Below are 18,589 nucleotides of genomic sequence, written 5' to 3'. Positions count from 1 at the left end.
ACTCCCAAGAATTTTATGGAAATTAGTTGGGATGGTTGGAATAAAGGGATAAATCATCCTTATCCGTAGCTAGAGTGCTTTAGTAGAAGTCATATTTGTCTTGATAGACCCCTCTCTTGTGAGGAGTCCCAGCCGTCAAGGAGGTCCTCCTTGCTAGGACTGATGTGGTTTAAGGTGGTTGTTGACACGTAGGTTGATGAGGTGCCACGTGGGAGAGTGTTATGCCACGTATATGGGCTTTTTGGGCCTAATATTTTAGTGGGCTTTTGATCATGGTTCGGGTTGGGGAATGTCCTGGGCCTCCAAGTCGGGGAATGTCCTAGGCCTTTCGTTTCTTTCTTCTTTCTTGAATCGTTTGGGCCTCTTTGAGCCAACTTATTTTTATGCACATCAACGCTCCTTAAGAAAATTAATTCCATACAATATATGTTGTACAAAATTTTAATTTTTAATTTAATTCAAGTAAAACATGTACTGATAATCAACGGGTTAGAAAAAGTGATTACTAGCATGTAAGACAATGACAAACTTTAATATATAGGAACAAAATTATGAGCTTAACAAAACAAAAATATTAGTAAAATCATGCGCGCAGGGTCCTGCTTGTCGTAGTGTCTAGTATAAAAAAGAAAAGACATTCACACTCATAACGACAGTTAATGACACCATTGCACTATTTTTTTGTGAAGCCAAAAATATCATTCAATAAGATAACTAATTTATCCATTTTTTTAAAATTTTACATTAATTGGTAAATTAGTTTTCTTTTCTTTCTTTTTTAAAGTAATATATTGATTTATATATATTACTATTATTTATATATTTTAAAATTTTATATTAATTTAATTATTTAATTAATATATTTTATATTTATTTATAATATATCTTAAAACTTAATTATGCAAAGATGACGACTAGTTTATTATAAAATTTTAGTCGAATTAGTGTTTTTAATTATAATTTTTGTTTTTGAATTGCCCAAAAAATTGATTTAAGTAAAAAAATTATAAGTAACTCCCTACCAATTTACGCAACTCATTGATAAAATTATAAATATCATGGTAAATTGCAACGAGCTCCCCTGAGGTTTTTCGTAGTTACAAATACCTTATCATTGTTTGAAAAATTACAAAATACTACCTTAAAACTACAAACATATCCTAACAAATACCCTTTTGTGACAACCCATCATATAGTGGGTATATGTAAAGAATATTTATAATTTTATGAGAGTATTTATATTTTTTTTTTAAAGTTACATAATTATATTATTTCTGATTTATTTCATGCTAATCGAATTAAAATAGTTAAATAAACTATGATAATAAACTGAAAAATATTAAACCCTAAACCACCTAAGAGATATATTTCAAAGTATTTATCAAATTAACAAGTAGTAGTACAAGATATGTTACATTAAAAATTCTTTGCCACAACAAAATATTTCCATTATGATGATTAAGAGCAAAACGATCCAAAGAACCAGTGGTCCAAGAAAAAGAAAATCTCAATGATAACAACGCATTTGTGGGATTGACAAATATTAATAAAATTTATAATTAATTTTAATTTTATAATATTTTTAGTTCTTATAACTTTTTTATTTTATATAATTTTTTTAATTTTATTAGTTGTTAAAAATTAATAAAACAATTAATGTATTTTTTATCATTAGAATATTATATAAAAATTAAAATTTTGGGACATCCAAACTGGTCCACGGCACTACTCTACGCACATCTACTCGTTGGTATCAACGGCAATTTACCAAAGACCACATAAGTAAGACAACAAATTCGTATCCAATCCTAATAAAACGAAGCTCCATCACATCAAAATAATATGCCAAGGTAGAATCGTAGACTCCAAAATGATGAAACTAATACTTAAATAATTTTTTATTTATATGTAATTTTTAATTTTATTAATTGTTAAAATTTTGTTAAGATATTCTGTATTAATATTTTTTAGTTATAAAAAATTTGAAATATTATAAAATTTAAAATAATAACTATTAATTAATTAGTATATAATACTATTATTATTAGGTATAACAAAAAAAAAAAAAAAAAAGAGAGTGCCCAAATCGTTAGTGCTACAAACGATTTGCGCACATTTTTCAAAAGAATTAAAAAAATTAAAAAAAAGTGGGGAGTCGTTAGTAGCACGACGACACCCATTTTGTGGGAGTTTAAATTTTTTATTTTTTTTATAATATTTTGATAAATAACTCTGAAGCTTTCACTATTGTTTGCTTTAAACTTTTTTAGCAATTTATTTTCACAACAAAAATAGAAACAATTGCAAATATCATTATGTCTGGTTTTGTTTTTTTGAATGTTTTATTTTATATTTTGGAGATAGAGAGAGAAAATAAAGTGTATGTTTGAATTTTTTTTATAGGTAGTTTAAAATATTTTAAAATAAGTGGTGTATGTCGGTTGTTGGGATTTGAGGGACAAAAATTAATATTTATTGTCAAATCATATCTTTTTTAAATATTTATATATATGTGTGTGTATATATATAGTATTTTGTTTGTAAGTGGAATATAATTGTTGTATGTTTAATTTTATATTTTTTAGAGATAAGAATTACTATTTATTGTCAAGTCATTTTTTTATATTATATTATATATATATATATATATATATATATCTGTGTTTAAATATATTCTATATACAAAGTCAAAAAGAATAAAAAAATAAACCCACATATAAAGTGTAAAAACAAATAGACAAACATTGAGTGTTATTTTGACTCGTTTCGGGAGTCGCCCAAAAATAAATCCAAACAAAGCAGCTTTGTTTGGTTTGATGTTTTCACTTTTTATAACACAAGACAAAACACACTCAATGTTTGTTTTTGAGTTTTTACAGCTTATCTGTGTGTTTTTTTTTATTTTCAACTTTTTATATATAATATATGTATATATATTCTTATACATATATATAATATAAAATAGACATGATTTGATAATAGACAGTGATTTTTATTTTAAAAAATACAACACTAAACATACAATATTTATATATAGAAGATATATAAAAATGATATGATTTGACAATGAACAATGATTTTTGTCTCCCAAATCCCAACATCAAACCTACCCCACTTATTTAAATTACTTTAAATTACATTAAAATACAAATCCAAACATATTACCTATTTTCAACACACACTTATTTATCTCTATTTTTGTCTCTCTATCTCACTCAAAATACAAATCCAAACACTACGTAAGTATCTTGGCGGAACACCCTACAGTCTCCCTCAGTCCTCAGATTTGAGTGTTTAGATTTGCTGCCTCTTCACTTGTCCAATCCATAAATCCATCAAAACGTTAGAACCACCTTACTTTCTAAAAGATGTTTCAATTTTCTTACATAAGAGGGATATTGCAAAAGCCTGTCCACCGCTATTCCCCATGCTCTTGTCTAAATCAGAGCCCAAAATGTGCGGAAAAAACTCATCTACTGAAGAAATAAACATATGACAATACCACAGCCGACCCTGTTGTGTGACAACGGCCAGCAATACAAGGAATGTATCTCGACTGGTAATTTCACCAGCAGCTGGAAAAACACGGTTCCTATAATGCAGCCAGCAGAAGACGATGATGATTTTTACTTCCACATACACAGGTCGTGTGGACATGTGCGTCATAAAGCTTGAATTTGCCCGCCATAGCCATAGTGTTTAAGAAGCCCTTCGTTTTGTCGCCAGTTTTCTTTTACCTTTACTTCTATCTGCATAGGTTTGTCCGATCACTGTTTGTTCTGCAAAGGATGTTTTTGTGCAAATTAATGATCGGAATAACTCATACCTCAAGGAAAACTTTCTTCTGCAAGAAATCTTCTATATCAAGCCGAGCGGCTGTTGCTAGTAGCTTTAGAGCTTTCCCTTCCTGGTAATAATCCACAACAGATTAAGTCGGTTAAGTGAGCACATAAGATCAATTCTGCGTATCCTAATTACTTTTTCGCAGTCATACAGACAAGAACTTCAATTAACACATTATATACAAAGAATGTTGAACTTTCATTTTTAACAAAGACAACATAGATGTTTCAGTAGTAAAGAGATTGGGAGATGTTTATGATTTGAATTTCAGGGGGTCGAATAGAGGCGTCTGCCTGAAACTACAGGTGTAATAGAGTTGGTTAACTCTTCTTCTATAATCCAAAAGACGGTGAATTAACTGAAACTTCCCACAGACTTCAAACTGGTTTCTGTTATGCTTAGGCAACAAGTTATCCTCGAGATTGAACAAACGACCCCCCAAACTTGCTTTTTGTTGAGTAACATTTTCGTAGTCCTCAATGAAATGGCTTCACTTCCCTTTTCAAATCTGTTATAGTCCCACTAATGTTCATCCCTAGCCAGGATAATCATTTTCTTTTTCTGTGTACTTACAGCACAGAGCCTGACCCTGAGTTCGAATTCAGCCAACTTATATAGATCCAAAAATTGTGTTCCATCAGTACATTTTATTGCCAGGGATATTTTGGTAATTTCTCATATTTTAAAGGCAACGATAGCTGGCTATGTAAATTGTATGATTTGCCTGTCTTGTAGGAGAAATTCAACATTGTAACCATGTACATCTGTGTGTTCTTGTGTTTGATCTCCTTTTTCTTAGTTTTGGACATACTTTACCTATGCTGGCAATTCCTAAAATCTTCCTCAAATCATATATGATAAAAAGATTCCACGCTTTCTCATCCCTGACATCTCGAAAATTACTGGCCAAGGATTTCGAACATCCCGATGGCCATTCAATGCACCTCTGTCTTAATGAATAAAAGATATAAAATAAAAGAAACAGTATATGTTTATAGATAGAAACGAATATTACCTTCCCAATAAGGATGATCTTCTGCGAATTCTTCTCAACAACGATCTCAACCTGGATGAAATCTTTCGCATTTGGTCTGCTTTTATAACTAACCGTATTAACCTGTTGTATTAGGGAAAATGTTTTAGCAAACAAATATGATAAAGTGTCCCAGAATATACAAGAGATCTTGAAAATTTTCAAATTTTATATATAGATTTACCTGGCACGCATAAGGGACTTCATTTCGGTACTGCATAAAGATTTTTTCTCTAACAATTTCAGCCACAAAAAATCTTTCAGGGTGCTCACTAGTAATATCCTGAAGACAAAAAGATCATTTGATTTCAGTGTAAAGCTTTCCCTTGTGAAAGGAGGATACAGTACTACCATCAACCGATTTGTGGTGGCTGGATCTGTTGTATTTAGTAATACATACTGAATGGGAAAGATAAAAGCAAATCTTTATGAAAATTTCAGTAGCGTTCAACCTTCTTGAAAACTCATCACAGACATTTCATGAAAAACATTTCAAAAACTTAATTGTGTATCCAATATACACCTTGGGATAATAAGCTGGTCCGCAAGGAAGTTTTGACAGAATCCAGTCCTTGACGTCATCCACTCCATGGCCGTACTTGGCACTCACAGGTATGACCTCATCGACATCCGTAAATTTCTCATACCACTGCAAGAAATGTGGTATCCATTTCAGATAATTAGTATGCTGCTCCTGAAGTTGCAATAACCTATTGCAAGAATGCATGCCCTTTGTAGGATTAGAGTGACGACATTTATTCTGTATTCTATACAATCACTAGTCTGCACCATCTTTTGATAACAGCATCTAACTGCTTTGTCTCAAGAAATATACTAATTGACGGCTAACTTCAACATTATTGAAATCTATATACAATATAGACCGAAAAGAATGAACTCAAACCACAATCTACGATTCATAATAAAATATAAATCAGAAATGACCAGAAATATGTACCTCAATTTTCTTTGCGATTTCACCAGGTTTGATAAGGTCCTTCTTGTTTAAAACAAGCAAGGTGGGCAAATTATCTTTCAGGTCTCCAACTCCTCCTTCCAAAACTTCATCAATCTGGTGGCAGATGAGTACTATCAGTTAAAGAAGACTAAGTTGAAAATTTTCTCTTAACATGAAAGATAATACCTTTTGAGGTGGCTTACAAGCATCAACAACAACAACTACACAATCTGCATTGATGGCAGCGCTTCGAACATTCTTCATCATCATAGAGTCCAACTTGTGCATTTTCTTCTCAATAACACCCGGTGTATCATAAAGTATCATCTACAAGAAATCCCAACAGATAGATTAACAGAGCAAGATACTATCTGTAAGATTTAAGTGTTCAAAGTTACTCAGACAATACCACAAGCAGTTAGAAGCTGATATAATGTTCAAATATACCACAATATCAAAGCTTGAATCAAAATGGGATGACCAACTAGAAAAGTAATCATTTATCAACTCCTCAACTTTTATACGAACGAATCTTACAAAAAATTACATCAAAGATGAAAGAAAATCAAACCTGATAATCTGGGCCAGAGCAAATACCAAGAATACGGTGTCTAGTAGTCTGAGGCTTATCCGTGACGATTGAAAGTTTCTGGCCCAACATTTGGTTGGAAAGCGTACTTTTCCCAACATTGGGCTTCCCCACAACAGCTACATACCCGCTCCGATGATTCGGGTCGTCGGGGACATAGTCCATTTCTTCCATCTCGTAATCGTCTAACAAAGCCATGTTTCTATCGGGCTTCGAGCTCAAAGAAAGCAACATTGAAGAAGATGTTGTTGCAGCATCCTCCTGCTCCTCATACTCTTCGTCATCTTTACTTCTCACATAATAGTTACTGCTCCGCATTCCTTCTTCGAACTCTTGAACTTCAAGAGGAGTCGTTGATATTCTTTTATCCATGGTGGTGGAGCTGTAATTTCCAGCTCTTTGGCTATTCTTCCCTCCTGTGGCTTGAAAATGGGGAAGAGTTTTTCTCTGGTGAATTCTCAGTTTTGGGGTGGGAGGGAGAGGTATATTATACTGCAGAGCTAATTCCTTCATTTTTGGATTCTTGGAGTACCAGTAAAACACTCAGAACATCGCTGCCCTGTTCTCCTCCTCCTCCTCCTCCGTCGCCACCGGCACCACCGCCGCTTTTCGGTGGAAACTACTTCTCTACAAGCACCACTTGAAGTGGGAGTTCTCACAATCCATAGCCAAAACCAAATATGTTATCTGTTCGAGTTTTCGCATGTCGTCATCCGCTTAGGACACAGGGGCATCACCTGCCACGACGACGTCCCTCGACAGGGGCATTCTTGGTATTCCAATGTTCATGGACCATCCAACGTTGTAACCAATGGGCTTTTGGGCCGACATACCCTTCAAATTCTCAGCCGGCCCATAACTGGCGGTCGCCCCCTCCAACAAGAAAAGGTTTTGATTTGGGAATCTTTTCTGTGAAAATCGCTTGAAGCTTCGCCCTTTTCTCTCCCCCTCCCTCTCTCTCTCTCACATCTGCTGTGATTAGCTCTGAGAACTACCGGTGAGTTTTTCTTCGTTTATAATTATATGATATTGCTCTCATTTAGTCTTAGTGTTCTGCTAATCGTATTTAGATTCTTGATTTCTTCTAATTGTCGTGGTTGCATACGCTGCTATTCAATTTTGATGTATTAGCCGTTTGTGGATACGTAGTAATGCCATAACCCTTACTGATTGATAGCCCAATCAGGGTGTGGAAGATAAAGTAATTATCTTTTTGTTCTATTACGTCTCGTCTAGTTTACATAATACCTGAATTAGCATGGTTAATCCTGAGATTTAGGGGAAATTCTTGTCAAATTTGAAGTAGTTACATACGGTGTTAGTAGATTACCTTGTACTGAAGCTTTAATCTTGAAAGTTTTCGAAAGAGAAGGATGAGAAAGGAAACGGCAGAATGCTCCTGTATTGTTTGTTCTTTATTCTTGATTTTTTGTTCGTTTGTTTGATTTCTTATTAAATTCAGATGGTTGTTGTCTCAAAGGTTTTCTTGTTGCATCTTTATTGCTGTAAAATTATTTTCACTAAATGGGTATTTTCTGAATGAGTTGTATTTATTCTATTTGTTTGTGCGTGTGGTGCCATCTACCGGAAGGCAATGTAGTGTATTAATGTTGGGTTTAAATTTTCAGAAACTTTTGATCTAAGAGCTACAACTATGTCTTCATCGAATATACCTGCCACCACCGATTCACTTTTCCAGGCATCTGAGGCTAAAACTCCTGCTGAGGCGATCTCTATCCTTTACGGGATTCTTGAAGACCCTTCATCTTCTTCAGAAGCCCTACGGATCAAGGAACAAGCTATTACCAATCTCTCGGATCTTCTTAGACAAGAGGGTCGAGCGCAAGACCTTCAAAATCTCCTCACTAAATTGCGACCTTTCTTTTCCTTGATCCCGAAAGCAAAAACTGCAAAAATAGTCCGTGTTATCGTTGATGCAGTTGCTAAAATACCTGGAACGTCTGATCTCCAGATTGCTCTTTGCAAGGAAATAGTGCAATGGACACGTGCTGAAAAGCGAACTTTCCTCCGTCAACGTATTGAGGCGAGGCTTGCAGCTCTGCTGATGGAAAACAAGGAATATGTGGAAGCACTGAATCTCCTCTCCGGTCTTATCAAGGAGGTCAGAAGGTTAGACGACAAGCTGCTACTGGTGGAGATCGACTTGCTTGAGAGCAAACTTCATTTCTCTCTGAGAAACCTGCCTAAAGCCAAGGCTGCACTTACAGCAGCAAGAACAGCAGCCAATGCTATATATGTGCCTCCAGCTCAACAGGGCACGATAGATTTGCAAAGTGGAATTCTCCATGCTGAAGAGAAGGACTACAAAACTGCCTATAGCTACTTCTTTGAAGCATTTGAGGCTTTTAATGCTCTTGAAGATCCCCAGGCCATATACAGTCTTAAATACATGTTGCTGTGCAAAATTATGGTGAACCAAGCTGATGATGTGGCTGGAATAATATCATCGCCTAAAGTTGGTTTGCAGTATCAAGGACCAGAACTAGATGCAATGAAAGCCATTGCTGATGCTCACTCTAAGCGCTCTCTCAAGCTCTTCGAGATTGCTCTGCAGAATTTCAGGACTCAGCTGGACGAAGACCCTATTGTTCATAGGCATCTTTCTTCCCTCTATGACACCCTACTCGAGCAGAACCTTTGCAGGTTGATTGAGCCCTTCTCAAGAGTCGAGATAGCTCACATTGCTGAGTTGATTGAATTACCGGCTCACCATGTCGAGAAGAAGTTATCTCAGATGATTCTTGATAAGAAGTTTGCAGGCACTCTAGACCAGGGAGCTGGATGCTTAATCATATTTGATGATCCCAAGACTGATGCAATCTACCCGGCAACTTTGGAGACTATTGCGAACATGGAAAAGGTTGTTGACAGCCTCTATGCAAGGTCTGCAAAGATAATGGCATGAGGATCACCGGTGGGACAGAACCTTTTCTGCTTACCAATTTTCTTTCTATCAGTTAAGACGAAAATTCACTTCTGTGTTCGATCTGTTTGTAACTTTTTTCGTGGAACGAGGTGTCATAGTGAGCACTTGATTGTTATACCATATTTGAACCTTGGTTTAATGAGCTCTAAACTTTTGTGTTGCATATCATCTCGTGCTCATATGAAGTGTTCGCCTGTCATAGTTGACTCTTCTAGCACACTTTCCCCGGGAAAAATGGCTCTTAATTTTTCAAGAAATCTACAGATTATTTCTTTTGGTTGAATATTTGTTGTGATGGGTGAAATTGCAGCAGTTATAGTCAGGCTTGCAGCTACTATCCTTAATAATTCATGTTGGCACTTTTTTAACGGCAAGGATCAAATTTGATGGAATCTTTTAAAGTGGGGGATTGATTCTGATGAGGTAGAAATGTAGGGGACTAAATTTAAATAAGTGATATAGTTAAGAGATCAAAAGTGAGATTTATCCATTTCCAAAAAATATACTATGCTTTCTCTTGTCATATGTCACATAGGAAATTCTCTTTAAGACCAAATTATTATGTAATGTAAAAGAAAAACATCACTACGTATCAAATGTATCAGCCTAATTTTCTAATATTGATGATTTTCTTCGAAATAATAATGAAAATAAAAGACCAAACATCTAAAAATAAATAAATATTCACACTTATCTCTAATTTTGGTCTCTCTAATCTTTAAAAAATAGATAAAAAAAAAAAACACCTTAAAAATATAACTCCTTAAATTTTCAGGATTGTCCAAGGACAAAGCATTTGCAAAATTAAATTTTAAATGGTGAGTTACATATGTAAACTATATACTTCTTAGTCAGGAGAGTCCGTTCTAATTTACGGATATGAAAATGCCAAATAGTGTGAAGCTTATCATATCAATGTAACACAAATGTCACTGCAAAAGGTAACATAATTTACATGGTTTGGTTTCTACACCTACATCATATGAGAAAAATCAGGGAGTTGCAATCTCTATAACAGCTTCAAGAAATTTCTCAAAGCCCCATCAAGAGTTTGTCTACCATTTTGCAAACTAACACTAGGCAGAAGCAAAAGATCAATGGGAAAGCATGTACAAACAAATTTATGATGGCATTTTAAACTGCTAGCTTAGTACAGAGTTGTATGGTACTATGCCTTTATTGAATTTATACATCCTGCAATAGCAGAAAATATGCAACCAACAGAAAAGGGACGAATGTCGGTATTCACAAGATGGTGCTTCTAACCCCTTGTTTGTTATTTCTTTCTTTCTATGTTATGGCATTGACTAAGGTATTCAATAGGAGGACTTCGCTAATTTGGTTTACGGTCAACCTGAGGAGCGTCCGATGTGCTCTGGGAAGGCGATCCTTTTCCACTATGGAAGTAAGAATATGCTAAGACAGCTGAACCAAGTGTCACTGCTGCAGCAATAGATCCCCACACCCATTTCTGTCTTCTCTTTCTTCTTTGCCTGAGCCGCCTTGCCGTTTCTGCACACGTAAAGACAGGATAAGGTGAGAACATGAGTTGTACTAACTATCTATGCAAAAGAAAACAAACAAAGAGAGGATAAGATGTTCTAATTCAATGAGTTATAGAACTAAGAACCAAATTCACGAGACAGATCCAAAGACTGAACTATCGCCTCATAATACCTCTACTGGTTGGCTTCCCATGCAAATACATGAGGTACAAAAGTGCTTTTCAGAACTCAGGGACTTGAAACCAACGATTCGAGAGCTAATATAAGGTTTATTATAGGGCAACACTTCCAGTGCTACTCCCCTCTACTCCACCAGAATGCATTGTCCACAAGTCTATCAAAACCCAAAGCAATTGCCTCAATTTTACCCGGTAAAAGAATACACCAATGTGAAGTTATTTCAAACTGTTCCCTCTCTATCTTCCCAATAAACCCTCTGTGTTTGTGTCCTTCATTGCTAAAGAGATATTATGATGGAACATGCCATGCATCGTATATGTTCTACATGATTGGTTTCAACATGTAGCAAATGCAGACAAATTGAGCCAGAGCATATGAATTGCGTGAAAAGACACTAGTTTTCTCTATTCTTTTATTCAAGAAAATTAACATAAGTCAAAACTAAGATCACTGCAAAAGGGCATGCTTTGGAAACTCACCCACAATTTCTTGGTTTCGCTGAGACATCTCCTGGTTCACAGCTTCATAATAATGTAGCCTATCCCATAAACGAGCAATCTCAGAGTTTTTCAGCTTTACTTGAGCTTCCGTCTCTGTTTCAACCTCTGCCTTTGCAGCTCCCCTCCCAATTGAAAAAGACACAAACCGAACAAGATGGACTTGTTGGCACACATCAGCAGCAGGATCAGCAGGTTCTTCACCCTCTGACAAAGTAGTTGGATCTACAGGGAGCGTTAACCCAACAAGAGATAATTGTTCACGGATCCTCTGCCATTGGTTTCGCATGTTGTTTAGGGTTTCTTCTGCTTGCTTCCTCTTTTCTATCTCCATCAATAAACTCAATCTTATTTCACGCAATTCAGTTTCAATATCAGGCGTCAGATGCTGAGGCCCGCTCTCTGATGATAATTCTGAGGCATGAGATGCAAATAAGTCATAAACAGCAAACGCCGAGATAATAGGACATCTATTTCATCATGTTTGAGGTTGTTGATAACTAAAAGAAAAATATCAGAACAATGTTTAATTCCATTCAACCCTCCCCAAATCGCTCAAATCAGTCCCAAAAGAGGGGAAAAAAATAGTGTTCACATAGCAATCCATCAAACAAGTAGAATTCCAGAACGTTTCCACTCACTTATCACTGTAGGCTGCAACATCAAGGAAAGAACAGGACATTACAATGTAGTAAAAATATTTACTAGAGACAATAAGGCACTTTCACTTGGAGCTGTTAACTGTACTATAGAAATCAGGACAGCCTTATCCAGAAAAGACAAAAAATACAAAAAGCAAAAGAAGGTACCTTCCCAAGCATCATAGAACTCAGTCATTGGTGTTGTAGAATTCCATGACCGTTCCGCTACAACATTACCCTCATTTTCACCAATGCTCTTAGCACTCATTGAGTCATGTGGTTCAACCAAATCGTCAACATCACCATCTTGCTGCAGATTAAATGCAACAGATTTAGCCACATTGATTTGCCCCACTGGACCTCTTTCCATATTACTGCTCCCATGCCCATCATTACAAACACCATTCAAATGCTTTCCATTGGCGTCTCGTGCACCAAACGGCTTGATGTCATCGTTCATGGTAGAATCCAGAACTTCTCTAGGAACAGAAGCATCATCACTAGATACACTTGCTAAGTCATTTTCAGCAGTATTTCCATTGTCATCTGCCTTAATCTCATCAGTGACCTGTTTATGAGTTACAACATCGTCCTCAGAGAAACTCTTTATGAGTCTTGGACCCCGTCGCTTGTGATTAATAATGTAAGGTGAGGGAGGGAATGAAGATGGAGAATCAGGAAGTGGGGTTGATTCGGGAGTGGCATAGAGTGCCGGTGAGATTTGAGTCCAATGGTACTTTTTATCTACAATTGATACAGTTGTAGTTGATGCACCATTTCTCCTATCATGCTTCAGATTAGAAGGAATAGTAATTGGCTTTTCTTGCTTCACAATAGGAGGAACACTGACTCCCCTCTCCCATTTTCTGTTTGGAGGAATGCTATCTCTTCTTTCCAGCTTTGCACTAGAAGAATCTAGTCCACTTTCTTCCCTAGAGTTAGGAGTGCTATGACTCCTCTCCAGTCTCGGGTCTAGTGAATTGCTCAGGGTTGACATGGACTTTGCAGCTCCAGGTTCTATTAGTCTATCCAAAGCTATAGCTGTAAATGTCGGCATGACTTCCCAGCATCAAACAATCTGCACAGAAGAATAAACATCATCTCAATCACGCAAAGAGTAACTAAACAAGCAAAGTTCATTTCAACAAAAAATGAGAAGTAAATCCACTAACAGGCTCCAGCAACATAAACTGTTGCCCAGAGTACTGCTCAAACGATCCATTACAACGGAACGGATGAATTTGAAGAAACCTAAGAAGTGATTGTAGTAATAATTTAGGGAGCTGTGGCTAAACCAATTCCATATCCGCAATTTCTCAGCATAGAAGAAGAAAACCAAGAAAATTCACTGTCCGGTAACTCATATTAACTTGTTTTCCGTGTAAATATTAGACCTGAAATTTTCTTCAAATTCCAAAGAACCGTAAGAAACGCATGAATAGCATCTTGAAACCATCGAAAGCAAGACAGACCAATGAATCAAAGGCCCAAACACACATGCTTCAACAAGACAATGAAGGACAAATATGATTGAGATGATTCCGAGTCCAAAGACCTTAATTTCCAACCAAAACACACAACGAGATTAGCAATGAACAAACAAATTCAATATAAACAACAAAACCCAACTCGTCAAAATGACAAGATTCATCCAAAAAGAGGGTAAAGCGTAAAGCAAAAGAAACTAACCGGCGGAGGAGCAAAGCAAGAAGAAACCCTTGATCGGAGGATTGGAAGGGAACAAGAATGATGGTGGAAAACAGAGAAAACCCTTTCATCTAAAGAGCTATTGAAATAATAGGTTCAGCTTCAATGGCGTTTTGAGAAACGAAGGAACGATCCACGTGCTCAATCATTTCTCTCTCTCTCTCTTTCTTTCTCTCTCATCTGCCCAAAGTAAGAAATTGGTAGCCTAAACTTTGGGAGAAAGATGAGAGAATCTGTTATGGGATACAACAGTCTTTCTCTTTCTTCTTCTGCGTCTCGGCTCCTGCTCTTGTAATTATTCTCTTGCGTTAATTTGTTGGGGAAATAGAGAAGAGTATGTGGGCTGCGATTTTCGTGCGTCTGAGGATGTTTTGCTCGTCGCCCCACCCCAATTTTTGGGAATTCTACATATGGACTATATATTTTTCTTCTTTTCTTCTATTCATTATATTATTTTTTTGGATTTTACATTTAGCCTCTATTACATTTTTTTCCTACTTCGACTTTTTTTTTGTTTTTGGAGGGAAAACGGTAATTTCATTCCACTGCAAATAATTAAAGCATAGCAGTATATGGCTAAAGACAGGGAGAGACTAAAGATAGCAAAACCAAAGAGAAACTCCCTCTCCCAGTGTCACTGGCTGCTCCTTAGGCAAGACGGCCTGCAGTGACTTGCGGAGGACGTGCAGGCGGCTAGGGGATGCTGGACGGCACGCAAGTGCTCAAACGACCATCGAGCAGAGACTTTTACCGATTGGGGATTGCAAAACTGTTTGTACGGGAACTTCCTTGATGTTTGTGGATGTTATCCGCCAAGTATGAAATCACTCCGAAGACGTTTTGGTACGGAATTATAACGGCGACGATCAGGCGCCACCCTGCACGTGAGCAGGAGAGAAATGTGTGAAGCATAGTGCTTTTATCTTTAGAGATATGCAAAACTGTTTCTATGGCGAGATCCTTGGTGTGTTGGAAACACCTCCAAGATGTTTCAGAGTTAGACGGTTCCAATTGAGTAGGAAACGAAGAAGATGTTCAGAGTCTGCCAGTGCAGTTTCGAGACTGTAGTTTCAGAGTATTGCGCGAGCAATTCCTCAGCGATGGATGATCGGATGGGGCTGAAACTCTAGAGTTATGATGTACAAGTCGTAGACTATGCAATGGTTCAAGTGGCACGTGATTTGGACGTCAGTTGAGGGAGATGCAAAAAGTGCGCTCCTCGGCCATTTCAGTTTCTACTTTTGGAACAAGAAAAACCTTTTTAAGCCTATTATAAGAGGGGCATGCAGTGGTGAGCTCCAGCCAGTGCTCCCCGTGTACGACGGCAGCGATGGTAGGCAATGTCTGCACTAAATGAGCATCTCTTGGGGGCATGTTGGGGCCTTCAAGAGCCGGCTCTAGGCATCTCAAAGGAGTGTTTAGAGTCCCCGAAAGACATGGGAACCGGACGGGCAACGTAGGGCCAGTTGTTGGGCATAAAAGCGGCAAAGAGGTTTCGTGTCACGCGCAAGGTTGCTCCGCAGGCTGCAAGATATCAGGGGTAACACCTCTCGTGCGAATGAGTGAACGAGGTAAGCACTGTAAGATCTCGTGATCCAACTTATGGCACACGCTATTGGGTTCAAGCCATCCATGGGACTCCATTGGCTAAGATGAGCGGTTGTGGGGTGATGCCGCATTGTAGGTAAATTGTGAAGTTACAGAGAAAGGCAAGAAGACATGTCGGGAATGCCATGCGGGATCAAGGCTAGATGTCAGCATATCGAATGGGCCTCAGGCTTATGATGCAGTCCTACTTGAGCGAGGCGTAGAAGACAACCACGACGAAGGCGTGTGCCGACGATGCACCGAGTGAGTGTCGGGAATGAGACGGACATTGCGGGCGCATGCGGAGCGCCGTAATGCCGAGGCGGAGCGAGAATGCTCTTTGTCATTGAGGAATATATCGGCAGGTTCAGAGATTGTGAGTGAGACGCATGGCGGCAGACTAGCTAGTTGGGGTTGGCTGCTAAGAGACGCTAAGGCGTGCGTGCCGAGAGCCTCGATGAACATGGGCATTTTGGATAGGCGAACGCACGGGCACGTGGTACCGTGCAGGGAGGCGTTCAAATGTCGTGCTAGCGAGTTTTAGTGTCGAAGACACGCGACGGACAGTTGATAAACTCTGAGATGTGCGAAGGCTGGTTAAAGGTTGGGTATAACCTAAGACGCCGCACAGGCAAAAAAAATTACATTCTGCTGCGATACAAAAAGTTCACCCATGACAGTTGGTATCAGAGCTCGGATAATCCCGAGCTCCCAAAGGAGAGTTGTGCCCAGTTGAAGATCTGAATTGGCACAGGAGCTGCACATCAGGTACAAGTGGGTTGATACCGTCAGTTGAGACAAAATCAGACCAGATTACAGCACAGTTGTGTGGCTTTATTGTCTTGGGCTTTAAAATGGTTGAGCGAGCCAATTGTGAGAAGGTATGATTTCGGGGATGTCTGTCGCAGAGATTATGTTAAGTAGAGTCATTTTGCGTGCATTTGGGCTGCTTTAGAGAGCAAGCGGCTATGGTCCAACTTCGTTGTTGTTGGTTCATAGTTGGGTGAGCATCGCAGATATGTCGAGTAAGCTGTCAATCGTGTTTTCCTAAAAAAATTTTAGATGAAAGAATATTAGATTTTTAGATTCATCTTGGCTTTCCTGAGCGAGAGAGGGACATGCCGATGAGTCGAATGGACTGCGAGAGCTACGATGTGAGATGAGCAACCATGTGTGCAGAGCTGCCTCAAGTCAAGAGGTGATCAAGGCTATGAGGCCGTTTTGGTGGGCGAGATGCCACATTGTGTGGAGAGTGGTGGATGAAGGGCCACTTTCTCGTGCTATTTTGAGGAACCTTCTAGTCGGGAAGGATGAGCGTATTATTGAGGTGCCGAGGCACAGTCCGCACATGAAGTGCTCTGAACAAGCCACCCTTGGGGTTGCAAGGAGTGGATGTTGAGACCTATTCATTTTGTGGGCAGTTGTTAGCGAAATGAACCGTATTTAGCCAAGCAAAAATGTGGGATGAAGTGTTGTTGTGGTAGATGATGGTGCATCTAGAGAAAAATGGCACGCTTCAAGGACCGAGTGCATAAGCATCCGTTATATGAGAATAGCAACTTATTCGGAGCTTGAGTGGGGGCAACCTACTAAGCCGTGTGTGATTGCTCGTCAGGAGCACAATTAAGTCGAATTGTGAATGTTCTTCAAGGGGATGCTGACACTATATTATGGGCTCTTTGGTCTAAGGATTTTTGAGGGGGACAATCTTGTGGAATCATGAGGAGCATCAGGCTCCATTGGCACCATGAGCGGCATGGTGTGATCGGGCGAGGATTCATAAATCTTAGTCTTGCGATTGTTGAGGGCAGTGACCCCGTTTTAGCGCTGAGTTAAGACAAGGACTCTTTGGAGAGACGTTCGGTCCACGAGTGGCGTGGTTTAGACAATTTGGGGCATTCGACCCATGTGCTTGTTAGTGTTTAAGTGTGGTCAACCGCATAGGCGGGTTTGCCGAGGATGGAAACACCTTGAGTGGGGGAGAGAGTGCGATGCATGCGCACAGACTCCACACTTTATTCGTTCTAAATCAATTCGGGTGTATTTGAGGCACTATTTTGAGGGACATCAGAGATTTCAGAGGCGCACTTGACAAGACTTGGAGCACAGTTTGCCACTCGCCAGTTGGAAAAGTTGTGAAGAGAGTACAAAATGCGTGTACAGACTTCCAACCTGTGTTATTCGTGTTGAATCGAGCGTATGGAGACACTATCCATGGGGGCAAACAATCAGTGAGCAACAGTTGCGAGATAGTGTAGAAGCGCACACAGACTCCAACATCAGTTGGGCAATAGTTGGGAAGAGAATGCAGAGAGAGGCACAGACTTCCAACAACAGTTGAACAATTGGGAAGAGAGTAGAGCGAGCCACAAACTACCAACATGAGCGACATTTGGGAAAGAGAGTGTAGAAGAGTACACAGACTTCCAACTTGAGGCAATAACGCAAAAAGCAGTGCATTGAGGCACCATGTGTGTGAGCTACCCACCCGTTTGAGGAAAAGAGTGCAGATAAGAGGCACAGACTTCCGCTTTGAGTTTTCGTGATGAATTGAGTGCTTTGAGTAGGAAACAACGAGAATGTTCGGAGTCTTTCAGTGCAGTCGCGAGACTATGGTTTCAGAGTATTGCGCGAGCAATTCCTTAGCGATGGATGATCAGATAGGGCTGAAACTCTAGGGTTATGATGTAGAAGTTGTAGGATACAAAACGGTTCAAGCGGCAAGTGATTTGGATGTTAGTTGAGGGAGATGCGAAAAAAGTGCGCTCCTTAGTCATTTCAGTGACTATTCTTGGAATAAGGAAAAATCTTTTTAAGTCTATTATAAGGGGGGCATGCAGTGGTGAGTTCGAACTAGACCTCCCAATGCACGACTATAGCCGATGGTAGGCAATGTCTATACTAAATGAGCACCTCTTGGGGGCATGTTGGGGGCTTTCAAGAGCCGGCTCTAGGCATCTCAAAGGAGTGTTTAGAGTCCCCAAAAGGTATGGGTACCATATAGGTAGCGTGGGGACAGGATAGCCTACGTTGGTTACAAAAGCAGCTGAGAGGTTTCATGTGACGCACAAGGTTGCTGCGCTGGCTACGAGATATCAGGGG

At 38.7% G+C, this 18,589-nt stretch overlaps 3 protein-coding genes across 3 annotated transcripts; 1 reads left to right on the top strand and 2 right to left on the bottom strand.

Moving 5' to 3' along the window:
* Positions 1-3,327: 3,327 nt before the first annotated feature.
* On the bottom strand, positions 3,328-7,126 carry LOC105165866 (GTP-binding protein Era-like protein). The gene is made up of 8 exons (XM_011085027.3): positions 6,406-7,126; positions 6,021-6,161; positions 5,835-5,948; positions 5,400-5,525; positions 5,061-5,159; positions 4,859-4,960; positions 3,827-3,907; positions 3,328-3,749 (listed from the first exon to the last, which is right to left on the bottom strand). Exons 1-8 carry the CDS (start codon positions 6,934-6,936, stop codon positions 3,663-3,665), a joined length of 1,281 nt encoding a protein of 426 aa, XP_011083329.2. The 5' UTR covers positions 6,937-7,126; the 3' UTR covers positions 3,328-3,662.
* A 145-nt stretch (positions 7,127-7,271) lies between these two features.
* Positions 7,272-9,533, top strand: LOC105165772 (26S proteasome non-ATPase regulatory subunit 11 homolog). The gene is made up of 2 exons (XM_011084899.3): positions 7,272-7,420; positions 8,052-9,533. Exon 2 carries the CDS (start codon positions 8,078-8,080, stop codon positions 9,347-9,349), a length of 1,272 nt encoding a protein of 423 aa, XP_011083201.1. The 5' UTR covers positions 7,272-7,420; positions 8,052-8,077; the 3' UTR covers positions 9,350-9,533.
* A 947-nt stretch (positions 9,534-10,480) lies between these two features.
* Positions 10,481-14,297, bottom strand: LOC105165773 (bacteriophage N4 adsorption B protein). Its single transcript, XM_011084900.3, has 4 exons — positions 13,883-14,297; positions 12,362-13,271; positions 11,535-11,966; positions 10,481-10,882 (listed from the first exon to the last, which is right to left on the bottom strand). The coding sequence occupies exons 2-4, from the start codon at positions 13,248-13,250 to the stop codon at positions 10,704-10,706; spliced, it is 1,500 nt and encodes a 499-aa protein (XP_011083202.1). The 5' UTR covers positions 13,251-13,271; positions 13,883-14,297; the 3' UTR covers positions 10,481-10,703.
* Between the last annotated feature and the right edge of the window lie 4,292 nt (positions 14,298-18,589).

The sequence above is a fragment of the Sesamum indicum genome, linkage group LG6, assembly GCF_026168435.1.
Source record: "Sesamum indicum cultivar Baizhima isolate 11 linkage group LG6, ASM2616843v1, whole genome shotgun sequence".
Lineage (NCBI taxonomy): Eukaryota > Viridiplantae > Streptophyta > Magnoliopsida > Lamiales > Pedaliaceae > Sesamum > Sesamum indicum.
Note: the sequence above shows the minus strand (reverse complement) of the source record. Positions and strands in the feature narration are given on the sequence as shown.

Coding starts and splice junctions, on each gene's coding strand:
- LOC105165866 (XM_011085027.3), bottom strand. CDS start 6,936: ATGAAGGAATTAGCTCTGCAGTATAATATACCTCTCCCTCCCACCCCA. Junction 4,961..5,060: donor AAGTCCCTTATGCGTGCCAG/GTAAATCTATAT, acceptor CTAATACAACAG/GTTAATACGGTTAGTTATAA. Junction 3,908..4,858: donor AGATCATCCTTATTGGGAAG/GTAATATTCGTT, acceptor GATTATTACCAG/GAAGGGAAAGCTCTAAAGCT.
- LOC105165772 (XM_011084899.3), top strand. CDS start 8,078: ATGTCTTCATCGAATATACCTGCCACCACCGATTCACTTTTCCAGGCA.
- LOC105165773 (XM_011084900.3), bottom strand. CDS start 13,250: ATGCCGACATTTACAGCTATAGCTTTGGATAGACTAATAGAACCTGGA. Junction 11,967..12,361: donor GTTCTATGATGCTTGGGAAG/GTACCTTCTTTT, acceptor CTCATGCCTCAG/AATTATCATCAGAGAGCGGG. Junction 10,883..11,534: donor GCGAAACCAAGAAATTGTGG/GTGAGTTTCCAA, acceptor TTACGTGTGCAG/AAACGGCAAGGCGGCTCAGG.